At 35.8% G+C, this 26,480-nt stretch overlaps 1 protein-coding gene across 3 annotated transcripts in view; it reads right to left on the minus strand.

The window, feature by feature from the left end:
- Window positions 1-26,480, minus strand: part of KIF16B (kinesin family member 16B) — a 142,570-nt gene that overhangs the window by 38,245 nt on the left and 77,845 nt on the right. For 2 of the 3 annotated variants that reach the window (XM_026845687.1, XM_026845690.1), the window contains 8 exons: window positions 24,857-24,889; window positions 24,446-24,499; window positions 21,519-22,874; window positions 17,926-18,096; window positions 17,002-17,107; window positions 16,411-16,461; window positions 9,138-9,260; window positions 1,922-2,011 (listed from right to left, as the gene is read on the minus strand). In XM_026845687.1, the coding sequence (XP_026701488.1) occupies window positions 1,922-2,011; window positions 9,138-9,260; window positions 16,411-16,461; window positions 17,002-17,107; window positions 17,926-18,096; window positions 21,519-22,874; window positions 24,446-24,499; window positions 24,857-24,889 (1,984 nt within the window). The remainder of the gene's footprint in view (window positions 1-1,921; window positions 2,012-9,137; window positions 9,261-16,410; window positions 16,462-17,001; window positions 17,108-17,925; window positions 18,097-21,518; window positions 22,875-24,445; window positions 24,500-24,856; window positions 24,890-26,480) is intronic. The other variant, XM_026845688.1, reaches the window with a different exon arrangement.

The following is a 26,480-nucleotide window of genomic DNA, read 5'->3' on the forward strand; positions in this document are numbered from 1 at the left end:
CCCCCCCCCCCCCATCCCATAACACCAAAAAAGTCTGAATTTGTACTGTGAATCACAAACACTTGATTCAAAAGGTGACATTAATATGCTGCAGCACATGGGACATTTTAATAATGGCTTTAATAACATCAGATCCCTCCTGAATCTAATTATTAGATACAAGAAGTTGATGTCCCTCTGATGTAACTGTAAAGGCCAAATTCAGTTGTTCCTCAGTGTATTATCAGTACCAATAATAGACTCTAAAAAAGACTACACAAACACACTTTCCTAAATGGGGAAGATCAATCTGCAGAGGGATTCAGGTAGCCCTTTTCTATTTCAACTGGATGACTGCCTAGCTGTTTTTTCAAGAGTTAGATGCAATTAGGATATTCCTGTTGGCAGACTATAACTCTTAACATCTGAGATGAAATGGCAATTCATTCAAATGAAAACTATGATACTGAAGTTCCTTCAGAAGCAATATATTTTTAAAGCATTTGTGGAAAGAGAATGTTTCAATTTTTCACTCAAAACTCAATTTTACCTTTAAAACTTTTCTGACATTCAGAAAAGATGCCCTAATTTTCTTTTTCTTTTCTCTCTTTTTTTTTTTTTTTTTTTTTTTTTTTTTTTTTTTTTTTTTTTTTTTTAAGAACTTTGATATTGGGTTTGTGGCAGTTTCAATTTCTGGTTTTCATACTGTTTTAGAGTGGGAAATCTTAAGTCCCAGAATATCCACAAAACACAGATCTTCATATTTTGCTCTTTAAACTCAAGGTCGTTCCATGCTCAATTATTTTTAGCTTAAAGAATAGGTCAATGAAGACCAAGAAAGCATTTGCACGCTATTGCATCTCTTTCTTGAACATAGTGTTTTCTAATATGTTGCCCATGAATATATGGTCCAGACTTCTTTACTTGTGCTAACTCAAATCAGGATCACTTCTGTTGCTTGAATGATTTATTTCCTGTAATATCCAAGGGAGCAAGTAGAAAGGAAACAAAATGTTAATAATTAAAAGTTAGAAGTGGAAACCAAGAACTGTAATTCTAAAAATGCTCACTCCAATGAACTAAAGCTCTGTCAGGCACAGCTCCTCATATCCTGAATGCCCAGTGTCTCCAAGGTGGTCAGAAAGATCAATTTTCCATTTTGCAGAAACCTGGAAGCCACTATTAGAAAAGGGTATCTGTGGAACAACGCTCTTTTAAATGAGAAGTTGTCAGGATGACATGATCTGACTGCAAGTATCTTGCAATGAACAAAAGAGCAACCTCCAGGGAACAACGCCAGTCAGCAGTAAAGGGAATTAATGGCTAGAGGCAACACACAGAGTCACAGTTCCACTGCAACATCCATCCTGTATCTAATAGCCTTGGAGCTTTAAACTGCTGAAGGGTTTGCCAATCTTACTAGACGCATACGGCTGAAAGGAATCAAAATCATAGAATAGTTTGGGTTGGAAGGGATCTTTAAAGGCCATCAATTCACCCCCCCTGCAGTGAGCAGGGACATCTTCAACTGGATCAGGTTGCTCAAAGCCACATCCAACCTGACCTTGAATGTTTCCAGGGATGGGGCATCTACCACCTCTCTGGGCAACCTGTGCCAGCATTTCATCACCCTCATTGTAAAAAATTCCTTCCTTCTATCTAGTCTAAATCTACCCTCTTTTAGTTTAAAACCGTTAACCCCTGTCCAATTGCAACAGGTCCTGCTAAAAAGTCTGTCCCCATCTTTCTTATAAGCCCTGACCACTGCTGTAGTCACTCCATCATTGAAGGCCACTACGTTGGTCTGACAGTACTTGCCTTTGGTGATGCCACGCTGGCTGTCTTGAATCAACCTCCTTTTTGAGTAAACAACTTTCAGAAAACTTTTTTTCAAATCTCTACCACCACCCTTTTCTGAAAAAGAAGTTTTACCAAAACTTACCTCAGGGTACTTCAGTTTTAAAGTTTTATGCATTTCTCGAAAACGACTGTACCGCCTGAACACTGTCCATGTCTCATCCAGGACTGTTATCTGTATCAGACAATATAAGAAGAACAGAAGTAAACCAACACAACACACAACACTAAAACCCATGCTGTACAGAAGGTTATCAGATTAAAACAGGCAATTCTTAGTTCCCTTAAATCCATATGCTTTTATAGATTTACTTCATTTTTCTTTCATTACAGTGATGGAACTGTATTTAATAAGGAGCACTGGTTGCAAAGCAAAAAACCTGAGTGCATTTATTCTTTATTCTGGAGTGGTTTGACAAGGCTGTGAACACATTAAAAAAAATCCCCAATCATTCCTTGGTGCAGCTATGCAGTTCTCAGCATTAAAATCAGGGAGTGTTCCTTTAAAGAATGAATAACAGCCAGCACAAGTGTAGCATAGCTTCTTTATACATTCACAGGTAAGTATATTCTCATGTATACACACACATATACTTAGATATATACAATTAATAAATACACATTTCTTGGACATGCAGGGTTCATTACCACAGAGAATAGGATTCCAATTTGCAGGGTAAAAAATTATATATGTCAACTTTCAGTAGAAGATTCTCCTTTAAAACACTTGGCTTGTGTCATCAATATGTTGATGAATGTCCCATTTATACAGGCAGTTTCATTAAAATCAACAGTATTACTCCCATGAATAAGGCACATAGCAACAGGAGCAAAGGGGGAGGGCAAGCCAACCTTACCATCAGTTATTCAAAAAATCCTCTGAGAAAATGGAGGAACCAACAAAAATTTCAGGGAAAGAAAATTTTTCACTATCTGAAATTATATGAAATGAAAGAATTTTGTAAGTGGGTCATAAAAGCGATGCGTCTGGAGCCTTTGATTTTACAACTGTTTCTGTAGCTCTGGTGATCCAGGACTACCAAGATGCAATGCTGCAGGGAGAGGTGGGCATTTTTCTACATCGACTACTCGAGCTGGAGAAAGCCAACTGGCATTGCCTAAACCTAAAAAGGCCATCAATTTTTTTAATCTAATATGCCTAATATATGGTATTACCTCTGCCTAGCTATGATTTCATGCAGGAAGATCAAAAATAAGCGTTTTCATTTCACAAAGACATGGACTTTTTAATCTTAAAAGAGACTACTAAAATTCACAAGTAGTTCCCTCACTACTGTGCATGTCAAAGTTTCGGAGGTAAACAAAGTTGCAATTGGGCAGGATAACTGAGTAGGAGAAAAAGAAACCAGAGCAATAAAGCCACAGGAAACCAGCATCCAAGCACTGCTGCTGCTGATACCTCACACTCACAACACACTCATCTCTGGTCCACCCTTCCCCCTCCCTGCTGCCTTTGCTGGGATATACAGAACAGGGAAACTGGAGGAAGTGTTCTGGAAACCTAAAACTGTTGCATGTCTTATGATATCAGGAACTAGGTTTTGGGTTGATTTGTTGGGTTTTTTGTTGTGTTTTTTTCTATTTTTACCTTTAACAAAAAGATGTAAGTAAACAAAACTGGCCTTCCCCAAACTTTTCACAAGCACCACAACATAGGTTCTTCTAGCACATCTCTAAAATGCAAATTCATTATTTTTGATAAAATCCATCTTTCATGTCACCAGTAAGCTTGTCTGCTACTAGGACACCTAGACTATATCCCCTCAATATATTTTTAACAGTGTCATAAACTTCACAAACCAGGTGAATGGATTTAACATGCATAGGCAGGTTTACCTAAAAGAAGTAACTATTCAGAAATATGCATGTTGCACTGATCTTGACTAATTACTTTAAAGGGCTTTGCAATTTCAATGTTCAAGTAAGCATTAGAGTGCAATGAATAATCATAAAATAAAGATGTTGCTCATTCCTGCCTTTTTTTTGCTTTAATTCTGTATTTTAACGCTTCCGAGTTGTGAAATTTTGCTGTGATAATTTCATTTGTACACGGTCTTTATTAAAAACTAACTTCTTTTTGCCCTAGGGTCTTCGCAGACGCATGCCTTTAGGGGAGCAACCTCACACAAAGCATTCAGGACTCTTCCAGCTACACAGCCTGGGGAAGAGCATGTATGTCAGCTTGCCAATCAAGCTGTTAGACTGACAGGTGTCTAGGTGGTAAGGTGGTACCAAACTTACCCAAATCAAATTGCCTGCAGCCACTTATTTATTAGCCTTCTTCTACAAAGTTTGATAAACAACTTGCTAGAGATGGACAGGAAGGAAAACAGCAAAGCCATATATCCGTGTTGCCTAAAAACTGAAAGACTTTCTCTAGTGTTCCCCAGTGGCTTAGCTTGACCTGACTCGATCCCTGTCATCCTCTTTATTTACTTTCCTAATTCTCGTAATGAGACTAGCAGGTAACGCACTCCAAATTTTACTGTTGTTACTGCTGATATTATTGGAAAATTAATTTCAAAGCTAAACAAAATCTTAACCAGTCCCCAAAGCTCAACAGTAATATTGTTAGGATGAATAGGAGAATTACAGCATACCTGGCACAGCAGTAGCATTTACAGAACAGGGCCTTGTACTTCTACAGTTGATCCAACCAGATTGGTACTGGGATTCTTCCTCCCCACCCCCACTTAAAATAGCTGTATGACAAGACTATATAGGCTATGTATGTATGGGACTGAGACATGTGCAGATTTGCCAAACAGTAGCAAGTTAAACGAATTTGAAAAGCCTTTTTACTTGTAATTGACTAATATAGTAGTTAAAATACTTTCTTAATAAAAAAAAATAAAAATCCATGGTTGACTAAAACTGTAGGACAGATTTTCAAAATATTCTTATCTGGGCATTTAAGTGATTCTAGACTTGCTTCTTGTGACTTTTATTCAAGTACAGCATTTCCTATGTAAAACTTATAAATTTGAAAAAAGATACTCCAGTCCTGTCTCCCTTTTGTACTGCATGATGACTGACAGAAAATAACCTGAGACATTTTCAACTTAATGCACTGTAAAGCACATCACAGAATGTGTTCCCTTTCTGTCTCACAGAAATAGAAGTAAAATCATGGTGGGGAGGGAAGGGAGAAATATTCCACCTAATTCTGAAGCAATCAGAACAGAATATGCCCACTTTACTTATCTAGGCTGGTTAAACTGCTGACACTAATTGTGAATATTCATATTTCTCCAAATGGACCTTGTTGAAACTTTTTCTCACACTGTCTATGAATACAGCATCCAAAAAGCTAAAAAACTTGCGGGATATTAAGGGATTTATGCAGATCTGTTTCCTGGAACCTTTTTTTATTAGTTATTGAGGGTATTAAATCAATAGAGTTGAGAGAAGATGGGCTTTTTCTTTTTTCTCATTTAGGTAGATATGGGGCATGCATCATTTTCTTTAAGAACTACATATCAATGACCACTGCTTCTGCTTTACTCCAATTCCGTAATAATTTGCTGAGCTCAGAAAGAAACTTTGACTAGAAACATGGACATTTTGAGCAGGCCCACCACAGCATTTGGCTGAACAGAACTGTGACCAGACCTGGAAAAAAAGCACTGCTTTGGGGTGCACCTGCCTGGATTTTCTCCTCTAGAGAACCTGCCAAAGATGACTGAAAGGCTTTGAAACACAAGAAAAAGCCAGTTTTGAAAGAATATCAAACAGGATAAATAAAATGAGAGAACCCAGAAGAATAAGGGAAAGCTGAATAAAAATGAGAAAAACTTATCTACAACTTTCCCTCTTATCAGAGGATCCCTGCAGGGCTGTGCTTGATTCCAGGCTCTGCTTCCATCACCTGCTCTCAGGAAACCCTGCGTGCCTTTATGTGAGCTGGACTTCTCCCCTCCCTACTGCCTTGCTGCTCCTGCTGTTGTCCTGTCTGCAACCACAGGCACTGTCTGTAACAGATGCCAACGGTCTTATGGATGCAAAAGCTCTTCCCACACACTGTTCCTAGCACAGCCTTGTCTGAGTATTCTGTGTATCACAACAACATGAAAGGAAGAAGAGAATACAAGAATAGTTTACTGGTACTCAAATTCAGCTCTAACATAAATACATTTAGACTTGATTAAGTTAGTAGTTTCATCATGTCTTTAAAGACAACATATAAAACTGTCACTCAAATGGAAGATTTTTTGGAAATTTATCTATTCATACTGAATACTTCATAGCAGACCAGCACAAACAGCTCCATGACATCTCTTGCTGCAAAAGGACCAGGTGCTATTTTAACTCTATTGAAGTATGGTTTTGTTTCTATTTTGAACTCTCTCCAATAGGTTCTCATAGGAGTCACTCAACATCTTAAAGCAGGATCTGTATCCAGTGGAAGAACCTGAACAGACAGATCACCTTGCTGACCCATTCCCAAATGCTATATATGTCTAGATGGACAAGATGCTGAACCTGCACTAAAATAAAATATTTTTGGATGGTACATTAGGGTTGAAAGACTTATGAACTGTCTGTAATGCTGCCAAGAACAGTGGAACCCACTCTATCTCTTTGGCATACAAAGGAAATAATCTTTACTACTGCATGTCACAAAAATTTATATATTTGTTATATACAGAAACTAATTATATTTGTTCCTCTATACAGCAATATGTCAGGAATTAACTACATATACAATGACTAGAAACATCTGCTGAAGAAAATACATCTGAAATACCTAGGATTCAAAGGTTTACAATTCAACTCAATCATGCCTTGTTCCTTTGTCAAAGTGTTGTTACATGCAAAGAGATCAGCTACACATTTTGGCAAGAGCAAGAGGAACCTTGGTGAAGAAAGCTTATTTGGGAGCTGGCAAAGGATAGGAGATGAAAAATGCCCTAGCCCTTCCCCAAGGCAGACATATTCTGGTATGAGATCACCTGAAAATAAACTTGAACAAAGTAAAATAAGGCTGAAATAAAGAATTATTTCAGCAACTGACATTGTATCCTGACTCATCAAGAAGGGACGAAATAAACAGGTACACATTCTCTCCTCCCTGCTCTGTCTTCCTACCTTCCTGATTTTTAAGGGGGGGATCATTCTACCATATATTCTGATTTTCTATAGAATAAAAATAACAGCAGCTGAAGATTAATACAAATCAAATTAAGAGTGGGGAGCACTGCAGGGAAAGGTTTAAAATAGAAAAGCTCGTGGAAGGTCTGTGGATTGTAGCTTGGAGCCAAATCCTGACCACAGCAAAAGCAGCCCACTGTGACATACAGAGACCTGGAGGCAAAGCAAAAAGCATAAACAGATGATTGATTTGTGTAAGGGAATGACTGCAAGAAACATCCCAAAGACAGCCAAACTAAGGTCCATCAGAGATTCAATATTTAGTGCTCTAAGGAAGTTGACAGCAATGGAATACAATTATGAAAGTGATAGCCCATTTCCTATGCCATATGTCATCCATTTCTTTGATCTGAACTTCATCAAAGCAGTTATTTAAACAGCAGTTTCTTTTAGAGGCAACCTAGAAATGGCACAGGATTGATACATGAGATGGTACTGGCAAGTACAACAGAAGAGAATAGCCAGTCCATACACACCACTCTTAGGCAGTGTCTTCTCCTTCCATGCCATTAGTGAGGTTGGGTTGCAAGCCTTGCTTCTCACAGAAACAAAATAGAAGCAACAGAACTGCTGGAGCCTAGTTTCATATGCATTTGTATCTCTCTGGTATATCCTCCTGTTCTTTCCTGGTTACAAATCCCACCCCTTTCCAACATTTTTCTTCTATTACATTTCCTTACAGGTAAACCCAAGTCTTCCTGCACATACTTTTAAACTGTCCCTTCATCCTAACATCTTGCAGCTGCTTATGTGGGTTTTAGGGATGGAGAATATTTGGAAAAGAAATCTACCAACTTAATAAAAAGATAAAATACCTTTTTACTGTATTTACCTTTATTAACCATTGTTTAGTAAATACTTGGTGCTGAAAATAGTTAAAGGCTAGAACAGTCCTTGGGGAAGTTTGTTATGTGCTTACCCTTCTCCCAGTATCTCCATGGCTCTGGGCTTCTGTTGGCCCCAAGAAATTCAAAGTTCAAAAGGCAAAAGGAAGTATTCTGTCCACAACTTATGCAATACGTTTTGAGATGAAAATTTAATTAGCTCAAACAGAGCTAAGATTACCCATCTTAATAAAAGCCTTTGTAAAAGAGAATGTAATCATAGTTCAAAATGGTCCTGCATACTGTGAGGACAGGTCACTCCTCCAACTTACACCAGCTAACGAAGCATCTGGCAGTACATTCAGTGAAGAAGGTTGCCAATTCTCTCTCTGATGCCATGTACATCAGTTATGCTACATGTCCACGTGCACTGAGAGCACATTTCCAATTAGACTTCACATCATGCTTTGAAAAAACACTGGCTTAGTACCAGAGGAAACATAATGAATATGCATTTTTTTCCAACATTTCTGCACAGAAGATCAACTGAGGAAGCCACTAGAATGGAGAGGAAGCAGATAGTTTGGAGAAGTGCAACCTTGGAAACACATGGTGGGAAGGAATCAGAACAAAGAGAGCCCAAAATGAATTATAACTTTGTTATGGGTATATGCAAAATACTTTAATTATGATTTCATTATTACAGGCAAATATTTCAAATCTAATCATTTTCTATACCTGACACTTGCATCTCAATAAAGGGCTTTCCTATAACCAATATTAATTTAATCCTCAGCTCTGGAACACTCTCAACTGAATTATTTGACATTGAAACTGGAATTGCTCACCCCAAGAGTTTGACCACCACCCGAAGAGTTTGACCTCCAACCTCCTCTGTACAACTGATTCACTTGGAAAATACCTGTCTTTATAGCGCCCTGTATTTTGCATGCCTTCTCACAACCTCTTGTAAGTGGCTTCACTACTGTTGAATACAACAATGGAAGAAGAACCAAAAATTGCACTTAGTGGAACAAAAACTACATTTCCTTGGGGTTGGTAAGGCGATTTCTGGAATCTGCAGATTCTCAGCTGCATTTCCAGCTGCCATTTCCATCTTCGCTAACTGTGACACTGTCACTCTGAACACCAATGGCTGGACAGAGCAAACCAGGAACTATTTGGTTTTAAACAAAAGAGATTTTTCTATTACTGTTGTTACTATGATGCTGCTGTTGTACAAATGCAAGCAACATGTGTACAGAGACTCCAAACATTAAGGACAAGCAACTGAAAAGCACTTACCTTTATTTCAAACTCATAGTGTTCATCCTTTCCCTGCCCACACAGGACATAGCGTGGAATACTAATTTTAACTGGGTCCTTTAAGTCGTCTGGATTTGCTCCCAGTGAACGACAGACCATCCGCTTTCATGTGCATACCAAATAGGGAGAACAAAGGAAAACCAAAATCACTACATAAGGAAAAAAAGAAAAGAACTTCACTAAAAATGAGAAAATGCTCTTGGCCAGAAGAGCAGGGAAAGAGAGCATGGAAAAGGCAGAAATTATTTCTAAAGTAAAGGAATTATTTCAAAACAAAGTGGATCTTTTTTTATAAGCGAGTTCTAGCATTTTGTTATGCATGGTAAAATTAAGGTGAAGCATCTTCAAAAATACTGTTTTTTCTTTGAAAAGCCATTTTCAGCGGAGATATCAAAAACAAGGGAAGACTTTGTATTAACCCTCTTTAAAAAAAAATATGAATCAGGCCTTCACGGTTATTTTTTTTTAAAATATCTTTATATAAAAAACCTTTTCACAACATCATGCAAAGCTGCAGGGGATCTAGGCAATTCAGAAAGCTCTTAGACTTTAAAAATCCAAACTAATTTTATAATTAAAAAGATATAGATATCAATCCACTGTCAGAAGAGTCTCCTGCTGTTTTCTTTAAACCACATCTAATGAACAGAAAATGCAACTATGATAAATTTGCATGGTCTGGACAAAATAATTTAAAAAGGTATTTGTAATGTGGGCACATTCCTCTGACTAACAGCCAGATGGAATCCGTAACTCTGAAGTTATGTCAAAAATAAAATATTTTTGTAACTGAAAAAATTAATGCTTTGGAGTGACTATGTCCAAAAGTAGCATAAGTATTTACAGTAAATAAGTAAAGAACCTGTCTTTTAAAAAGTCCTCCACTTCCTCAGTTGAATATATTTGGTCTGAAAACTTCAATGAACTTGTACTTAAAAAATAACAGCACCATGCTAAATGTAAGTTAACAATAACAAAAGACAACTGAAAAACTATCACTGTGAAGTTATGACCATATCACATGTTTTAGCGATGCTATCCATCACTTGATCTGTAACCATATTCTCAACATGCATTTTCAATCCTTTAGTAACTACGAGACATGTTGCTTGGCCAAAATTATTCAGTCTTGACCAACATACCTCCAAACATGAATATGGCTGCACTTCTCACTGACACTTGCTTTCTTTGTAGCAACTCCTGCTGACTTCTAAATAGTACATGTGACATTGTAGGAGCTGGAGAAAAGTCTGAAACTCATTCATACTGTCTCTCTCTGATTGCTGCCTGTTACAGAGAGCTTTTTACAATCCTCACCTGGCTCTTGAGAAGGGGAGCCTGTTACTTCATTACCAGTCAATTATAAATGCCAATGTCATTTCCCTTAACATTAGCATTAAGAGCAGTGAAAAATAAAACACAAAGAAAGTAAATTTTGGTTCCAATTAACTGACTTTATCTAAAAGGTTTTTTCTACAAGCTTTCTTGTTTTTGTGAAAATATAAAAAAACATCTGTTTGAATGGAAAAATACTTTCAGTGACCTTTGTTTACACAACAAATATTTTCTCCTCTTCATTTTGTCCTTCTTTCACTTCTCCCCATGTTACTGGCTTTTCAACTAAAACTAATTTCTGGAGCATAGAAATGTAAGCAATTCTTTCCTTGGGGGAAAGAGGAGTTCATTGCCTTGACAGCAATATCCTCTGTTTTAAAATAACACTAAAACCATAAAGTCACTCTTAAAGCCACCTCTTGTCAACATGTAGTTTATTGGCAGTCATTTTCAGAGAATTATTACAAACAACTAATAGTCAGAGAGGAAAATCATCTCAAACACAAAGTGTTGTGAAAAAACACATCCTAATACATTAAATAATGCTTTGATATTCATACTATTCATCATGTTATGTTTAATTTACAGTAGAATAAGAGATATTGCCATGAAGTCATTTTTTTCATAAAAGTGCAGAATATTCATCAAGTTAATTTTGAAAATAAACACAAAAGAGAAAAACCATGTTATTGGGAACACAACATGCACAAACATTTAACTTTTCTGCAGCCTTGATTAAGATACTCTTCCCAGATAGTGCCGCTCAATGTTAACTTTTGGCAGGGCTCACAAGAAATGCCTTGGTGATGTCAATGAGCATGCCATTCTTCAACCAGACTGACATGAGGTTATGTTCCAACTCATCACTATGCTGTCTACTCCATGTTATGCAAGGCATTTGTTTATACTTTTTTTGTTAAAAACAAAAACCATACCTCAAAATAACGTGACACATTTTGCTCATCTTTTGACTTCCTTAAGGTATTAGGAAGTTCTGTTATGATTAAGAAACATGTAAATCTCTATCCAAACCAGTGTTCATCCTTCCAGACATAACTTCCTCATCCAATGCAAGTTATTTCTTTTTAAATCCCATGTGAGTTACATTTTCATGTCTTAACATATGGTAAGAACAAATGGGAAATGTTCTTATACTAGTAGAGAGACTTAAGTCTAACTCTGTCTAGTAGAAGATTGCACCTCTACTGGCAATATGCTTACTGATTTTAGAATTTCAGATTAGATACCACTGTTTTTTCTGCCAAAGACCATCTTCCTCAAACAAGGCAGATGGCACATTCAAGCAACAGGATTCAAAAGGTATTCAGCTCCCTTTACAAGGGAAGAAACAAAAGATGGGAGGCAACTGCTTATTTCTTATTTGAACATCTGACAGGCATAACAGGTAAAGAATAACCTTGTACTAAGCTAAATGCAAGCATTGACTAATGGAAATCTTTTACTGATGTTCAGCAGTTCCATTATTTCTTGGAATGTAATATTAAAGAGTCTGTAAGTGATGCAATCTCACAGCATCAACAACCCTGTTAGCAAGCAAGCAGAAAAAGAAGAAAGTCAGGCCAGGCACATTACACTGAAAGAACTGTAAACTTACTCCATCCACCAGGCAGTATCTCCAGTTGCTAACTATCCATTTAACAGGATGGCAAACACGTACAGAGATAATGCACCCCAAAATGCCTGTTTACCACAGGTATAGTAGCACGACCAAAGGTCAAAGTGCTATTTAAAGCACAACCAATGTCTGTTTACACCATTTAATTGGATTTATTTTCATATCACATTTTCCCGAAACACTTGTATCAAAGGAATATAAACACATATTCTACTGTGGAGGAGTACAAGTTAACTATCTGGACAAAATAAATAGGAATGACTTCAAGCCATACATCGCTTCCCTGCAAGAAAAAGAGGGGAGGGGAAATCTAAAAAGAGTATTTGATGTTCCTCTGTATTTTCCTTGCTCCATTTTTCTGCTTCCACATAGACTACACTCTCTTAGCCCTAGGCAAAGGGGGCAAACCCAAGAGAAGAGAAATACAGCAAATCCATCAATTCCTGTCAACTCAGCCAACACACTTAGAATAAGCCAAACACAACTCCTTTTGCACTTGTGACAAACTTTAATGCAAGAGTGCAATAATCCTTAAATGCAAAATTCAAACTGCAGAGAATTGTCAATGTTAATTCTTCACAAAATTTTAAGTATAAAAGCTATAAATATCCTTAGTATTAAGAGTATATAGTGAATTTAAGCTTTTAAAAGTATTGCAGATGTTTTGAAATATTGAGATTAAGGGGATGAAATAAATGAAAAGCATGAAAAACAGATACTCAGAAAGATTAAGGAAAAGGTAATCAAGGAGGGATAGAGAAGACATTAATGAAGACAGATAGTAGATGAAGAGAGCCAGAAAACACAGCCAACAGAAGACACAGCTGTAATTACAGTTTTGATCCACCTACTACATGAGATAGAAACATTTTATTTCCTAACTTTCCCAAGAAAATGTACATACAGCATATCAAGAGATCCACAAAAAGCAAGTACTCAAGTAATAATGATTTTTGCTAAGATGTATGTACACACCCTACAGTAGTCCCTTACGGGCTCAAAGGATTCTCTAGCCTATTGATTTAAAAAAAAAAAAAAAAAAAAAAAAAAAAGGGGGGGGGGATTTTATCAATATTCATTAGGCTCTTATTTTGAATGCATCCAAACGTATTTGGATTTCAGCACCTAGTCAGATGCATAATTAGCCAAATGGCTTCTTCACTTGAACTGAATGTTAATTTCCAGTTTTGCAAAGGGATATGCAAAGTGCTTTGAAGAATTGATGGGATGACTGTCAGTTGGGTATTTATTTCTTTTTCACAGTATTTAGAAAAACCAATTCCTGAATCAGATCCAACCTTGCTCCTTGTAGAAAACACAAGCTCAATTTTTGTGAAATTCTCTTTGTCTGGCAAAACTACACATCTGATATCATTCAAACTGTATAACTGAAGGCTGTCAAATTGTGATCGCTGGCATGAAGCATCCAGAAAGTTAGGTGCAGGATAGAAGACATTATTTTCCCTTAAGAGACCGATATGAGTAGATGTAAGAACAAGAGCTCTATACACAGTCTGCTTAGCACAGTCTACTTTCACTGAGGTATACAGCAGTATACGAATGTCACCTAATGAAGGTTTAATACTTCCCATATTTTCGTGGAGTAAGTAAACCACATCAGCTAATTCAGTTCTAAATTTACAGGACAATCGTACTCCATTTGAAAAAACTAAGTCATTTACTTCTGATGTCCAGTCAAGCGAAATCTGCATCAAATCATCTTTCAAGAGCTGGTGATTATTTAAATAAACAGCATCATCCGTTGTAGAAATCAAAACACTCATTATGTCATAGCAAATTCTTTGAGTGAAGTGTTTGTTATAGGTAAATATTGTGAGTAAATGATCTTCAGCAGAACACAGAAGACTAATATTCTGTCCAGCAAAGCCAACTTGAATCTCCTTTATAGTGACGATGGGAACTTCATGAAATATTGCCAAGGAACTCTGGCAGACATCTTGTTTGACTGACGAAACAACAACATACAGAACAGAGCTGAACAACAGCAAGCAAGCAGGTTCTGGATCAGGTTTTTTGCAATTGCTGACAGCCAGCCAATATATGCCTTTCAACTCCTCCATTCTAATACAGATCTGAGGTAAGGCACAAGTCAAAAATTCCAGAACTTTTTCCAGAGAACAGAACTGAAGCTTCAAAAAGACATCAGGAAAATGCACAAATTTCTGTCTTAACATAAGACTGTTTTCCAGCTTTTCATTTTTACAACAGCACACAAAGCCTTCAGAGGGCTCTCTCATACAGGCATCGGAAATGTCTGTGCTTACACACATCGTGATAGCCTCTTGCACAGGAGATTCGGGTTGAATGACATTTTCAGTATGAGCTCTGGTATCATCAGTAGAATGGGACACATCTTGATTCATATCCGACTTGAAGAATATATTTACTTGTAAGTTTCTTATAAATGGCAGATTTTTTATTAATGATATCGCTTGTGAACATCTCTCACTTCTATCAAACAAACTTCCCAACTCCTTTATTTGTTTAGGAACCCCCATACTGTTGAGCAGCTGACTACCAGTGTCTTTGTACAGGCAGGAAAGCTTACTGAAAAGATATCCCAAACCATAGGTGTACTCCGGACTTATATCAAAACGAGAAGGTAGTAACTTGAAAGAAATCAAATCAGAGGGTTTTTGTGTTGGAAGCTGAGAATTACTAGACTGGTTTTCAATTGTTGGGTCCACTGTTTTAAATTGGCTGTTTTCTTTACAAGTTATTATTTCAGAATTCACATTAGACTGAGAAAAAAGAAGGCACGATATACTGTTAAAGCCAGCCTGCTCATTAGCACCCATTAAGATTCCTACAGAAGACAGCTGTTTCAAGTGGGAACAATCAGATTCAGTTCTTGAGCTGTCACAATCCAGAGAAGTAATTACTTTATCGTCAAAATGATTGAAATTTTCAACATTGCGGAGCGGATAAGCCACATTATTTAAGTCATGACTTTGTAAAGAAGTAGATAAAACATTCTGATAAGAAACATTCTTACTCTTTAAAGTATTAGTATTTTTAGAGTGAATTAAACTACTTTCAGTGTCACAATGACAAGCAAAGCTCTCCTGTTCTGAATTACTCCTTTCATTCTCAAATGCCTTCTCCGATGTAAAAGGGGAGGAGATTCTTCCAGAACTGGAAAATAAATCCCACATCTCTGTAAATTCCTTCTGTCTTTTATGGTCTCTTACTCCTGCGTTTTCTCCACACAACTCAGAAGCACAATTGCCATCTTTAGACATAAATGGAAAACCATAATATGTCTGCCACTGTTGACTTTTCTGTTAAAAATTTCGAAAGAAGAAAATAGAAGTGTCTTTATAAAACCTCCTGATTTGAACATTTCTTAAACTGAGGAATTGATTTTGATTATGTTTGTACAATCATTCAAAACTGGTACTAACATCGTACAATCTCTCAAAATCAGATAAAATCCAACAGAAGTGATTGAGGTCTGATTCAGGAATAGTTGATCTTCCCAGCCCACCACTGCTGTTTGTACAGTATCCATTTCACTTGGTTTATATTTGCTTTACTAGAAAACCACAGGAAGTCAATGGGCAATGAAAGAATTTATAAGGCCTCAAGTATTCTTCCACACATGCAAACAGAAGTAATCCTATACTATCCAAGACAGCGTGATAAGTCCACAGTTTAAAAATAACAGTGTAAAAGTTGAAAAAAGTCCAAATTAGGGTTGTTGCAGCCCTCCTACTATTAAGGTTTAAATCCAGGATTTACTCACCAAGACAAGTAATTAACCATGTTTCAAGCAAAAGTTAGAGAACCAAATACATTAGGAAGGGTCTAAGCCTCAGTTTAAAAATAAGCATTGAATCCTTCATGGCATAGGCAAATTTGCCTGATGCTACTTGCTAATATTATAGACATTGTTCGAGCAGTTCATTGTGAGTCAAAAATGTGAAGTGGTATTCTGAATTCAGACAACATCTCCTCATTAAATGCTTTATCCTCTAAAAATCAGGAAAGGGATACTGTTCCAAATTAAAATTCATGACAAAACACAGAAGCAAGATCCCAAATAACACCACACCTTTCAAATAAGGAAAAAGCTGTGCCCAATCTGAAAAAAAAAAAATCACTTTCATTCCAGCTGGCAAAGTGCATTACTGTCTCTATTAGTCATTAATCTTGCTGTGAATTCAAAATTCTAATTATGCAGCTAAACATTAAGAAATTTAATTACAGGGCATGCCATAATTTAAGACAACCATTTCATTCTGACAAATTATGACCTACCTCATACTTCAGCTTGCGTTGAACAGTGCCATTATTAAGCCTCTCATTATCCTAAGAACAAAAAAGGTACAGGTGATTATTAAAAAGAGTGCCTTTCTTGTTTGAGTTCATTTAAAAGTATTCAGAGGAAGAGACGTTATTTTTAATAGCCAAAAATAATTATTTTCTTATTGATATTTATTAAATCACTGGCTTAGGAGTCAATCAACTCAGTCTCTGGATTAATTAGATCACCAGTTTTTAAATGAGCATTTGTTTGCAAGTATAAATAATTACAATTCCTCTGGAGGGAATTTTATCAATGTATTTTATAGACTTAAAATGAAGATTTTTATTTTATCTGCAAATTTCCTATTGCCACATAAATCTCTTGCCTGCAAAAAAAATGGAATACAACATAAACCAGCCACTGGTAAAAAAAAAAAGACAGTCAAAATCTAAAACTCATATTCCTGATTTACTGTTTGCTGTTCTGGTAAATTAAAATTAAGTAAACATAGGAAAAACAGTAGAATTATTGAACAACAAAATGAAAACAGTGGTTACACATGGTGCACTGAAGGTCAGGATTTCCTACCCATCTCCACTCACCTTTAAACTTTCTGTAGACCAGGACAGGCTAACATTGTTATCCTCAGCTTTATGATGTATATTCTGGAGTCTTCTCCGCACTTCTTGTTCAATAAAGGCATTTATCCTTCAAGGTATAAAAGAGTGATGGGAAAGAAAAGTATAAAGTATCTTCTTAGATAAAAATCAAGACAGGCTAAAGGGCTCTTTGAAACGCTTATGAACCCTACTGCACAACTCTTAACTAGCAGGCTTAATGTTAGACTAGTCTTAACACTCCTTAAGGAACATGGACTTTTGAGCAAGTATTCATTTAACAGGCAAAGGTTAACAATTTTTTATCACAATTAGACAGTTTAATGGACCACATGTTAAGCCACCACTATGTGTACAGCTCTACGTACAAGTGGCAGTGAGGGTAAGAGCAATGAAGAAGAAATAGAAGGCTGGGGTTGTATCTTTAGTTACTTAATGGTTTGCTTTTATCACTTTCGTGGTATTGGCAGCTTGGTCTAACAAAGGTTTGGTCTTCAAACAGAAGGAGTGTTCCAAGAGTTGAAACTAACAACTGCATGTAAAAAGAACTGAGATTAAGTGAATTTTAAGTGATACGAGGCAGCTGCCCTATTAAAAAAGGCCTAAAACAATTCAATTTTTTTTGCAATATGGACAAGTAACTTTAAACACAAAAACATTTTAAATATATTCTAGCCTACAGTTTCCCAAACCTCTATTCTAAAACAAACTGCACAGGAGCAACTGATTCAGCTGTTGGTTATTTCATGTAAATACAGCAAATTCATTTTATTTCCAGACTAGTCTTTAAGTACAATTACAGTATTTAATTAAAATCCAACCCTTGCAGAATGATCTTTCAGAATATTTCCTTTCTAAAGCTACTGTTTGCATTCCTACCAAAACATTGCAGAAATGCAGGTTACCTACCTATCATCAACTAGTGGAGCCACTGGTGGCTGTGGCTTTGTTGGGCTGGTAGGGGAAGCGGTATGGGAGAGTCTCTCCTCTAATGTTCCATGATTTCCTTTCTGACCACCATCACCCTCACATATTTTTTGCTTCAGCTGCTGAATTTCCAGGTCCAGGCTATAAAGACATCTTAAAATGTAATTTGCTTTGTTTTAGAGTTGATTCCCACAATTCTCATGGGAAATACTGTACTTACACTGGGATATACATACGTAAGACTGTAGATATTAATATTAATGAAGACATTAAAATATCATAATTGTCCTTTAAGCATATTTAAATAGGAAAATAGAGACAGCTCAAAAGCACATTACAACAGCAGTATTAAGTTAAATAAAACAACCTCAGTAACTTCCAATGCAGAAGGTATCTAGCTCAGCACATTAAATATTAATTAATAAGATTTAACCTATCTATTAGGATCACTTGAATAAACTTTCCTCATTACAGAACTTCATCAGTGACATCAGTTATTAGCTTCCAGTGTGAAGTAAATTAATAAAGGGGGGAGTGGGGGAATTAAAACTTCAAAATCAGCACGAGTCCAAAAAAACTAAGACAATCTAAACCAATAACGTGGTAAAACATATCTATAAGAAAAATCTTTAAATTGTGTACTACACATATGAATCTTGGTTTCCAGTCATACCCTTGGTCTGAATATATGTTTTTTAAAATTTACTTAGAAAATAAAACATCCACTATTTATTTTATATATACCTAATAAATCATCTTTTGAAATGGAAACCTCCTCACTTTAACAAATAAATTTCATACACCAGCCAGATTTATGCAGAGAATAGAATATGTAAAATTGGATACTGTATTTTTGACTGAAAATGCCCAAGGCACCTAGTATGAAATAAGAAGCACTTCTTGCAATATTTATCACTTCGTCAAATTAAACTATAATATAACAAAGTCATATGCAGAATACACTTGTCACTTGTAATGTAGCTGAGATTAGTAACACAGTAATAACCTTCCCCATTTCCATTACAACTTTTGTCTCTAAAGGTAATTGTTTTTCTAGAGGTTACTTGAAAATTAAAGAATAAAAGAAGTTCCTGTAAAAGCAGGGGAAATTATGTAGAGTTGGGATTCTAGCACTTATCCTACAATTGCATGTATGTAAATTGAAGTAGAATTCTACAACTACTTTATTCTGTCCTGGAGGTTAGACCAGAAAACTAAAGAGATGATGAACGCTGAAGCTTAGGCTGGAGTAAAGCAGGCTGAATTGTTACTCCATTTTTAGAGCATTTTTTGCAGCACTGCCAGAAGCCATCAGTTTCTTTTGATTAGCAGCACAACAATCTTGCGTCCTAAGGGAAAGTGGATGGGAGATAGCTGATTGATATAGGAGAGCGCATTTGCATGTATGGAAAATCAATTTAACCACTAAAATCAGAATTGCGTTAAAGAATAAAGCTTATCTCTTGATTTGTAAACATCCTACTGTCAAAAGTTATCACTTCTTATAGCTATAAACTTATCCAGCTGTGTGATGCATCAACCAGTAGGTACATTAAACTGCACCTTGCCACTTGTGAGCAATACATCCTGTTGTCTCAAAGATGACTCTGAAGTTGCTTTATGTTCATTCTATTGCCACAGACCTCTGGCAGTAAAGATAAAACATGTATGCATTATTCCAGTATAAGTTAACTTCAAGTTATCATTTTGGGGGTCATCCCTGTAGGCAAAAGAATTTGAGCTAAAATATTATTCAAACTGGAAAAAACATTTTATCCTGTTATGATGGACTTACACTCACAGATCACTTCAAATGAACATTGTGTTTAAACATTTCCAGAGTTAACACTTATCTGAACCAGAGCACAACATCACATAATGGTATAAACAGTAAGAAACATATACAATTCATATGCTTACTATAGTGCCCAACACATTGTATACTGTGAACTGTAAACTCAAACACAATAGCAATAAATAGCCTGAAACATTTTACATATTATCAAGTATCTTAAGATTTTATTCTGCCTCAACATTCATAAAAACATGCTGAATTGAATTATTCAGGCCCCTGGGCAATTCACTGAAAGACTTGGAAGTTTTATTATTTAGTTTGTGCAAGAGGACTTTACAGTAAACAAGAACAAAAAAAAAAAGAGAGACCTTTTCACTTCTTTGGTATGTTTTCCAAACCTCAGACTTCCAGCTGACAACGTATTTTTTCATTTATCACACAACCCAGCAATCTCTTGAGAGCTAAGCTGTCTATTTTTGTTGAACCTCCAATTGTTTACAGCTGACTTTACTCAAGCAAGATGCTTAGTGTAGTAAACAAGATTTTTGCGTTCAAGACAATTATGAAAAATAATAGCAAAAGGATAAATCAGTATTAAAACTGATTGTCTAAAATCTACACAATGTGGCTCTAAACGTTGAAAAAGTGACCTTTACACAGGATATAGAAAGGAACTAATCCCTTCTTATTATGGTTTAAAAGGAAGAGGATACAGAAGAGCTCTTGAATTTGGCTATAGGCAAGGGGGTTTTTTAGGTTGTTTTTCTAATGAAGCATCTGTTTGAAGAATTTATGAAGAAGAGTCAGAGAATCAGTGAAATATTAAAAAACAAATGACAAATGCTACCTCAAGAAAAAACACATCACTTTTTTACCAATAATGACAGATTTATAAAGCTCTAGTAGTATTGTCTAGTAATCAGACAATACATTTAAAAGTGGTAATTCTACATTTCTTCCATTCTGCATGGTTTAAACGCACTAATCCCAGTGCATTTTTGCTCAGGAAAAAAACGAACCAAAAGATTTCTTCCTCTTCTACATAGGAAGACCATTCCTTACCTGAATACCTTTTCTCTGAGCATCCCATACTTAGGCTGAATGATATGCTACTAGATATCATGTGTAGAAGTGATGACATTGTGATGACAACCCCTTTTATGTACAGAAGCATAGGGCTGTATTAAAGCCTCTGTATATTTTCAAATAAGCTTAAAAATCACCATCAAATTTTACATGGCTATATGGCTACTCTGTTTTATTGAGCCCTGAAACTAATAACAAAAAATTAAACATTACACCTGCTTACTTTGAATACCAGAAGCTTTCAGTACATCATCAGTCGAGACACACAGTTGGCAGCCTACTATAACTATCAGTCTCCAAATCCTGAACAACCATTTAGCTTGTTACTAAGAAAAACTACTGATGTATAAAAATTTTGTAAGAGAAAAACTTTGTTAGATGGTACATGGTTTTCTAAGGGTAGAACATAAGGTTGGCTGAGCTTTCTAAATAGGCAAAATAATTTAAGTACTGTGATGGTTAATGCAAATACTGTACTGCTGAGGATAAGTAGCCAAACACAACAGAAATTACTGAGTGAGCAAGAATCCTTTAAAAAGCAATAGAGTCTCAATTCTGGGTGGTCTACTTGAAGCTCAACAAGAAACTCAAACCTTGGGACACAGAACACATTGCTCTCTCAAAATCTAAGGTATAAAATGATTAATTTTTTTGTGGATAGGTTCTAATAAATTGAAGCTACTATTACACTTACCGTTCTCGGTCTTGTTCGAGGGCTTTTTGCTCTGCTTCTAGACTAGCCTGCAGACCTGCCTGTTCACTGCAGCTGTTGTTCAAGATGGCAAGCTTCTGCTTCTGCTCTTCAATTTCAAAGTCTATCGTCGAACGACGTTGCAAAGCAGAGTGCCTCCTTTCTAACTTAGCAACAGCTTGCTCCAGCGCCTCTCTCTGCTGTTTTTCCCTTGATTCAAGGATTTCTTTTTCCTTCTTCCGAACCTTTTCTTCCTGACGAGCTACATTGGCTGTGAATTCAAAGGTTTCTTGAAGCTGCTGCAGCTGATTTCTGCTAGCTCTGTACTGGGCAAGCTGCTCTTCTTTTTCTTCTATTTCTTTCTCTATTTGATAGAGAGTATTATCTAACCCTAGCAAACCCCTATCAAGGATTTCAGAAGCTCTTTGTTTTTCTTCCAGCAGAGCTGGGAAATGATTACTCTTCAGGTATCCAAGCTGGCGTACTTTAGATTGGAGCCTGTACTCTGCTGGCTTTATCCTGTCAACTTCTTCAGCCTTGAGTACGGCATCCACAAAGTTTTCATCATCCCTCTTGAGATTTAAATGTTCTTCATGTGCAAATTTTAAGTGTTCCAGAGCTATATTTTCATCTGCTATTTCCTTTTCTAGATGATCCATTTGTTGAACTAAATCTTTTTCCAAAATAGTCAACTGTTCCAGTTGTTTCTTTTTAAACTCTACAAAATCATGCTGTGCTTTTTCTAACTCTTCAGATTTTTCATCACCTTCAGATCGGGCTTCCTTGACTTTCAAAAGAGATTCTCTAATATTTTCAAGATCTCTTTTCTCTTCTTCAACTCTTTGTACATCCCCTCTTTTCAGGAGCTCTATCATGACCTGCTTCTCTCGAAGCTGTTCTTCTAGATGAGCAACCAGCATCACCTGCTCCCTTTCTTGTTCTTCAAGTCTCTTTTTTTCTGATTCCAGCTTAATATACTGTTCATCTTTTTCCTTTTTAAGTCTTTCTAGTTCACGGAAAATCTGCATTTTCTCTGCTTTTTCATTATGATTAAGTTCTTGTAGTCGCTGCAATTCCTCTTTGACCCGGGCAAAAATTTCTTCCTGCTGCTTTTTCTTTTGAAGCTCTATCTCCTGTTGTTCCCGTAATCTCTCTTCTTCAAATTTTTCTTTTTCAGCCAGCAAATCCTTTAACCTGCTCTCAATGTGAACACTTCTCCGTTTCAGACTCTCTTCCTGTTTCCGGATTTGCAGTTGTACTATTTCTGTTTCTTTGCGCTGTGACTCTACTTCCTGCTGCATTCTTACAAGTTCTGCTTTGTCAGATCTTTGTTTTTCTTCCATCTCTTCTATTTGTTTCCTACAGTGAAAATATTTACTTGTAATATTTCAAACTTTTTTTACCAAAAGACAACATATCCCTTAGAAGTTAAGAAGGTTGGATAAGGATTTTGCAGTATATATAATTTTTTTTAATAGTTTTGTTTTGTCACAGGTTAAGATCTCACATTGCTTGGAAGTGACTCAATGCACGACAAATGGTAGAGATTCATATAGTCTATTTCAACATTAAAATTTGGGGATATATGAAGTTACAGGAAGACGTTATATAGCACTTATGGTAGCAGAAAATTAGACTATATTAGTTCTGTCAAATCCAATAAAAATATTGATAGAACACATCCATGTACACAGTGGAGAATAAATACATATATTTTTATATATACATACATTTTCATATACACAAACTTGTATAAAAGGACTTAATTAGAAATTTGCCTCACCAAATTTAAGCCAACAGATGAATTAAAACAATGTCTTCTCCTCAGGTGAGCTCAACTAAATTACTGATAAACAGGATTATAAAATTAGGAAGAGACATATTTGAGAGAAAAATTACTTTAAAACAAATTACTGTCTTGTGTAATCTCTGTTTTAAAGGTGCTAGTGTATTCCAAATGAAGACAGACTGAGACTTGAAGGTCATTATTATGCCCATAATACAGTCACCAGAATATATGTGAAGACAACCTGCCAGTCAGCTGGTTATTTTGTGAGAAGTTAAAAGTCAAATACATTAAAGCACAAGCAAAGCAAATTCAGCACAATCTGAATTTAAATCCTATCAACATAGAAAAAGCATAAATATCAGTGGCTCTATTACATCACTTTCTGAATAACATCTAATGCTTCAGAGTTTCAGTTTTTTTCTGAGTTTACTTAACTTAGTCCAACTATGTAAACAGCTCTTTCAAAATGGAGCAAGCAGTCCAAAGCTGAGATGGCAGAAAGTTTCTTTCAGCTTATGAATTTAATCAGTGCTGTGATACGTAACAAGGTGAGAGCTATTACTTCTAAAATCTTAGCAGGTGTGATGATTCAGAACAGCCAGCGCAGTTTGTCAGCTGACAGCAATACTCTCCTTTTGTACTTCAAACTGATTTCAAAATAATGTTCCGATAATTATCATTTGTTTGCCCATACCAGCACTACAGTTTATTTAAGAGAAGGGGGTTTATAGCATGGGGTTTTCCAATCAAGATTCAATCCAAAGGCAACTAATCCATAAAAAAGATCTGAACAAAGAATGCAATTTGCCATCTTAAAATAACACCATGAAAATTAAGTGTGAGAAGAATACATTATATTTGTATAGTCTCCTCATACCTTTGTGTTTGGTGTTTTCTTTGCTAAAGATCACGGCTATAAATTCAGCTTTGTCTACCTGTTACTAATCAATATGAATGAACTGTTCAAGAAAATAATCAAAATCTTCATATATGGCAAAACAAAACAAAGCTATTTATACCAGGATCCCCTTCTTACTGATTAACACCATGACTCCAAATTAGTGACTTAAATGAGTCTACAACATATGTGTGTGTATATATACACACACACACACGTAAAGACCACAGAGAACGCTGTTACCTTTTACTTTCTAATTTTTCAAGTTCCTCTCGTTGCTGTCTCTCAAATTCTAGCCTGATTTAAAAAAAAACAAACAAAAAAAAGAACACAGCAAAAAGGTTATTATTTCCTGAATATCACAAAAAATAGGAAGCTATGATGCAATTCAGTGTGTGTTTAGAAGATTTTAACAATGGTACAAACTTTTTAGAACTACTTTCTAGAATAACAGAAAATATTTCCTTTATTAGGGTTACAAATGAGATACCATGCTGTCTGACACAAGTACAAACAGAAAAGTAAATTAATTTCTGGGAGAAAAAAAATATTTAAAATTAAAGTTAAACAAGACAAGTAAGTGATTAGCATAGCCTTTGTAAATTAACTACATGGGGACATGACAATCAATACATAGAAATTGAATTTCTCTACCTTAGACAGATCGGTCCTTTTACAGGGAAAAGACTGCCATGGGAGGCAGGAGGAAACAGAGCAATCAGTTAAGAAAGGAATTGATAGAAAAAACATATTAGCAGTACAGAATATTTTAAAGTCAAAACCAGTTTGTTTTATTAGACATTAAATTGGTTAGGTTCATAGAACATTTGTCACATTACAAAAGTGGAATTTAAATAATTATTCTTTCTGAACGCATTTTTCAAATGCCACTGACAGTTAAATTGATGCTGCTCTTCCTATGGTTTATTAACTTGGCCACTTCTGAGAAGGGTAAGAGCTATGAAATCACATTATGGCACACTTGTTTTCTTCCTTTTCCTCACAAGAAAAAAAGGTCAAACGATACTATGATGTAATCACTGGGGTTGAAAAACCTGAAATTCCTGCAAAGTGTAACATTCAAGCATAGAACACAATTCAAACCCATTTATCCAAAATCTTTTGAGATTTTCATGTATTTAGTTTGACGAGGTTCTGAAAAATGATGGGAGAGTATTTTATGTCAGCTTTAATACCAGCTCTTATTACAGTTGTCCTTCTCTTATTTTAATTTCCTTTGAAAGATTTATGATTTTCTAAGGAAATTTTTCAAAATAAGTATTAAAAAAGCACAGAGAATCTATATACGGACTGAAATATCCAGCCAAATAGACAAATACCTGGTTATTTCAGACTTGCTACAGCTTAAGGAGTTTGCAGGTTTAGTGAGAGAGTCCATAAATGCTGTAAAAGCGCAAGACTGCACTACAAGTTAACTTCAAGTATTTGATGAACTGCAGTTTAAGATGTCATTACAATTACATACAATGTCATACAATTATGTAGACAGGTTTTTCAAAAATAAAGTATTTTTAATATTTCTCTCTAAAAATCATACAAACGCCTACAACAAAAAGGAACTGCCCCTGGAAACATGCAGAAAATACACCAATAATCGATATTTATAAAGCAATTTAAATGAACTTTGATTCCTAGATGCTAAAGAATCATCTTTCCAACCACTGCGATACTGGAGAAAGACTAGTTTAACAAATTCTATTTCTTCCTATTTCTCACAAATTCATTTTCAAAAAATACCTTCTACAATTCCTAAGAGATGAGAAAATGTAGCTTTTTTTTTTTTTTTTAATACACAACTCCAGACATTTGGAACTTTCATGTTAAGTGTCTTACCAAGAGTCTTTTCACATTTGCATTAAGACTATGGCTAGGATGGGCACCCTCTCAACATTACAGCACAAGGAGAGATGGTAACATCTCCATAGTATTTTTAATTCAGTCACAATTTCTGGAGCAGCAATGAAAAATCCAAAGTGTTGAAAGAGAACAAAAAGCAATCTCAACGGACCTTTGAATGCAAAAGCTTAATTCAATGGTTACAATGTGCTTTGGGTTATTCCCTCGCCTCTTTTTTTTTAAGCTGTACCTCAAAAGCCCTCACTTTGGCTATGGTCTACCTCTAGAATTCAGAGCTGTTAGTTATCACTTCTTATTTAGGGCTTGGCTGACAGATGCCACCATGCTAATCATTACTATAGTCCAAAATAATATAGACCCTGGGGAATATAGTTCTGGTTTGTGGAAATGCAGATGTTGG

Source organism: Athene cunicularia, assembly GCF_003259725.1.
Source record: "Athene cunicularia isolate RWA chromosome 3 unlocalized genomic scaffold, athCun1 chr3_part1, whole genome shotgun sequence".
NCBI lineage: Eukaryota > Metazoa > Chordata > Aves > Strigiformes > Strigidae > Athene > Athene cunicularia.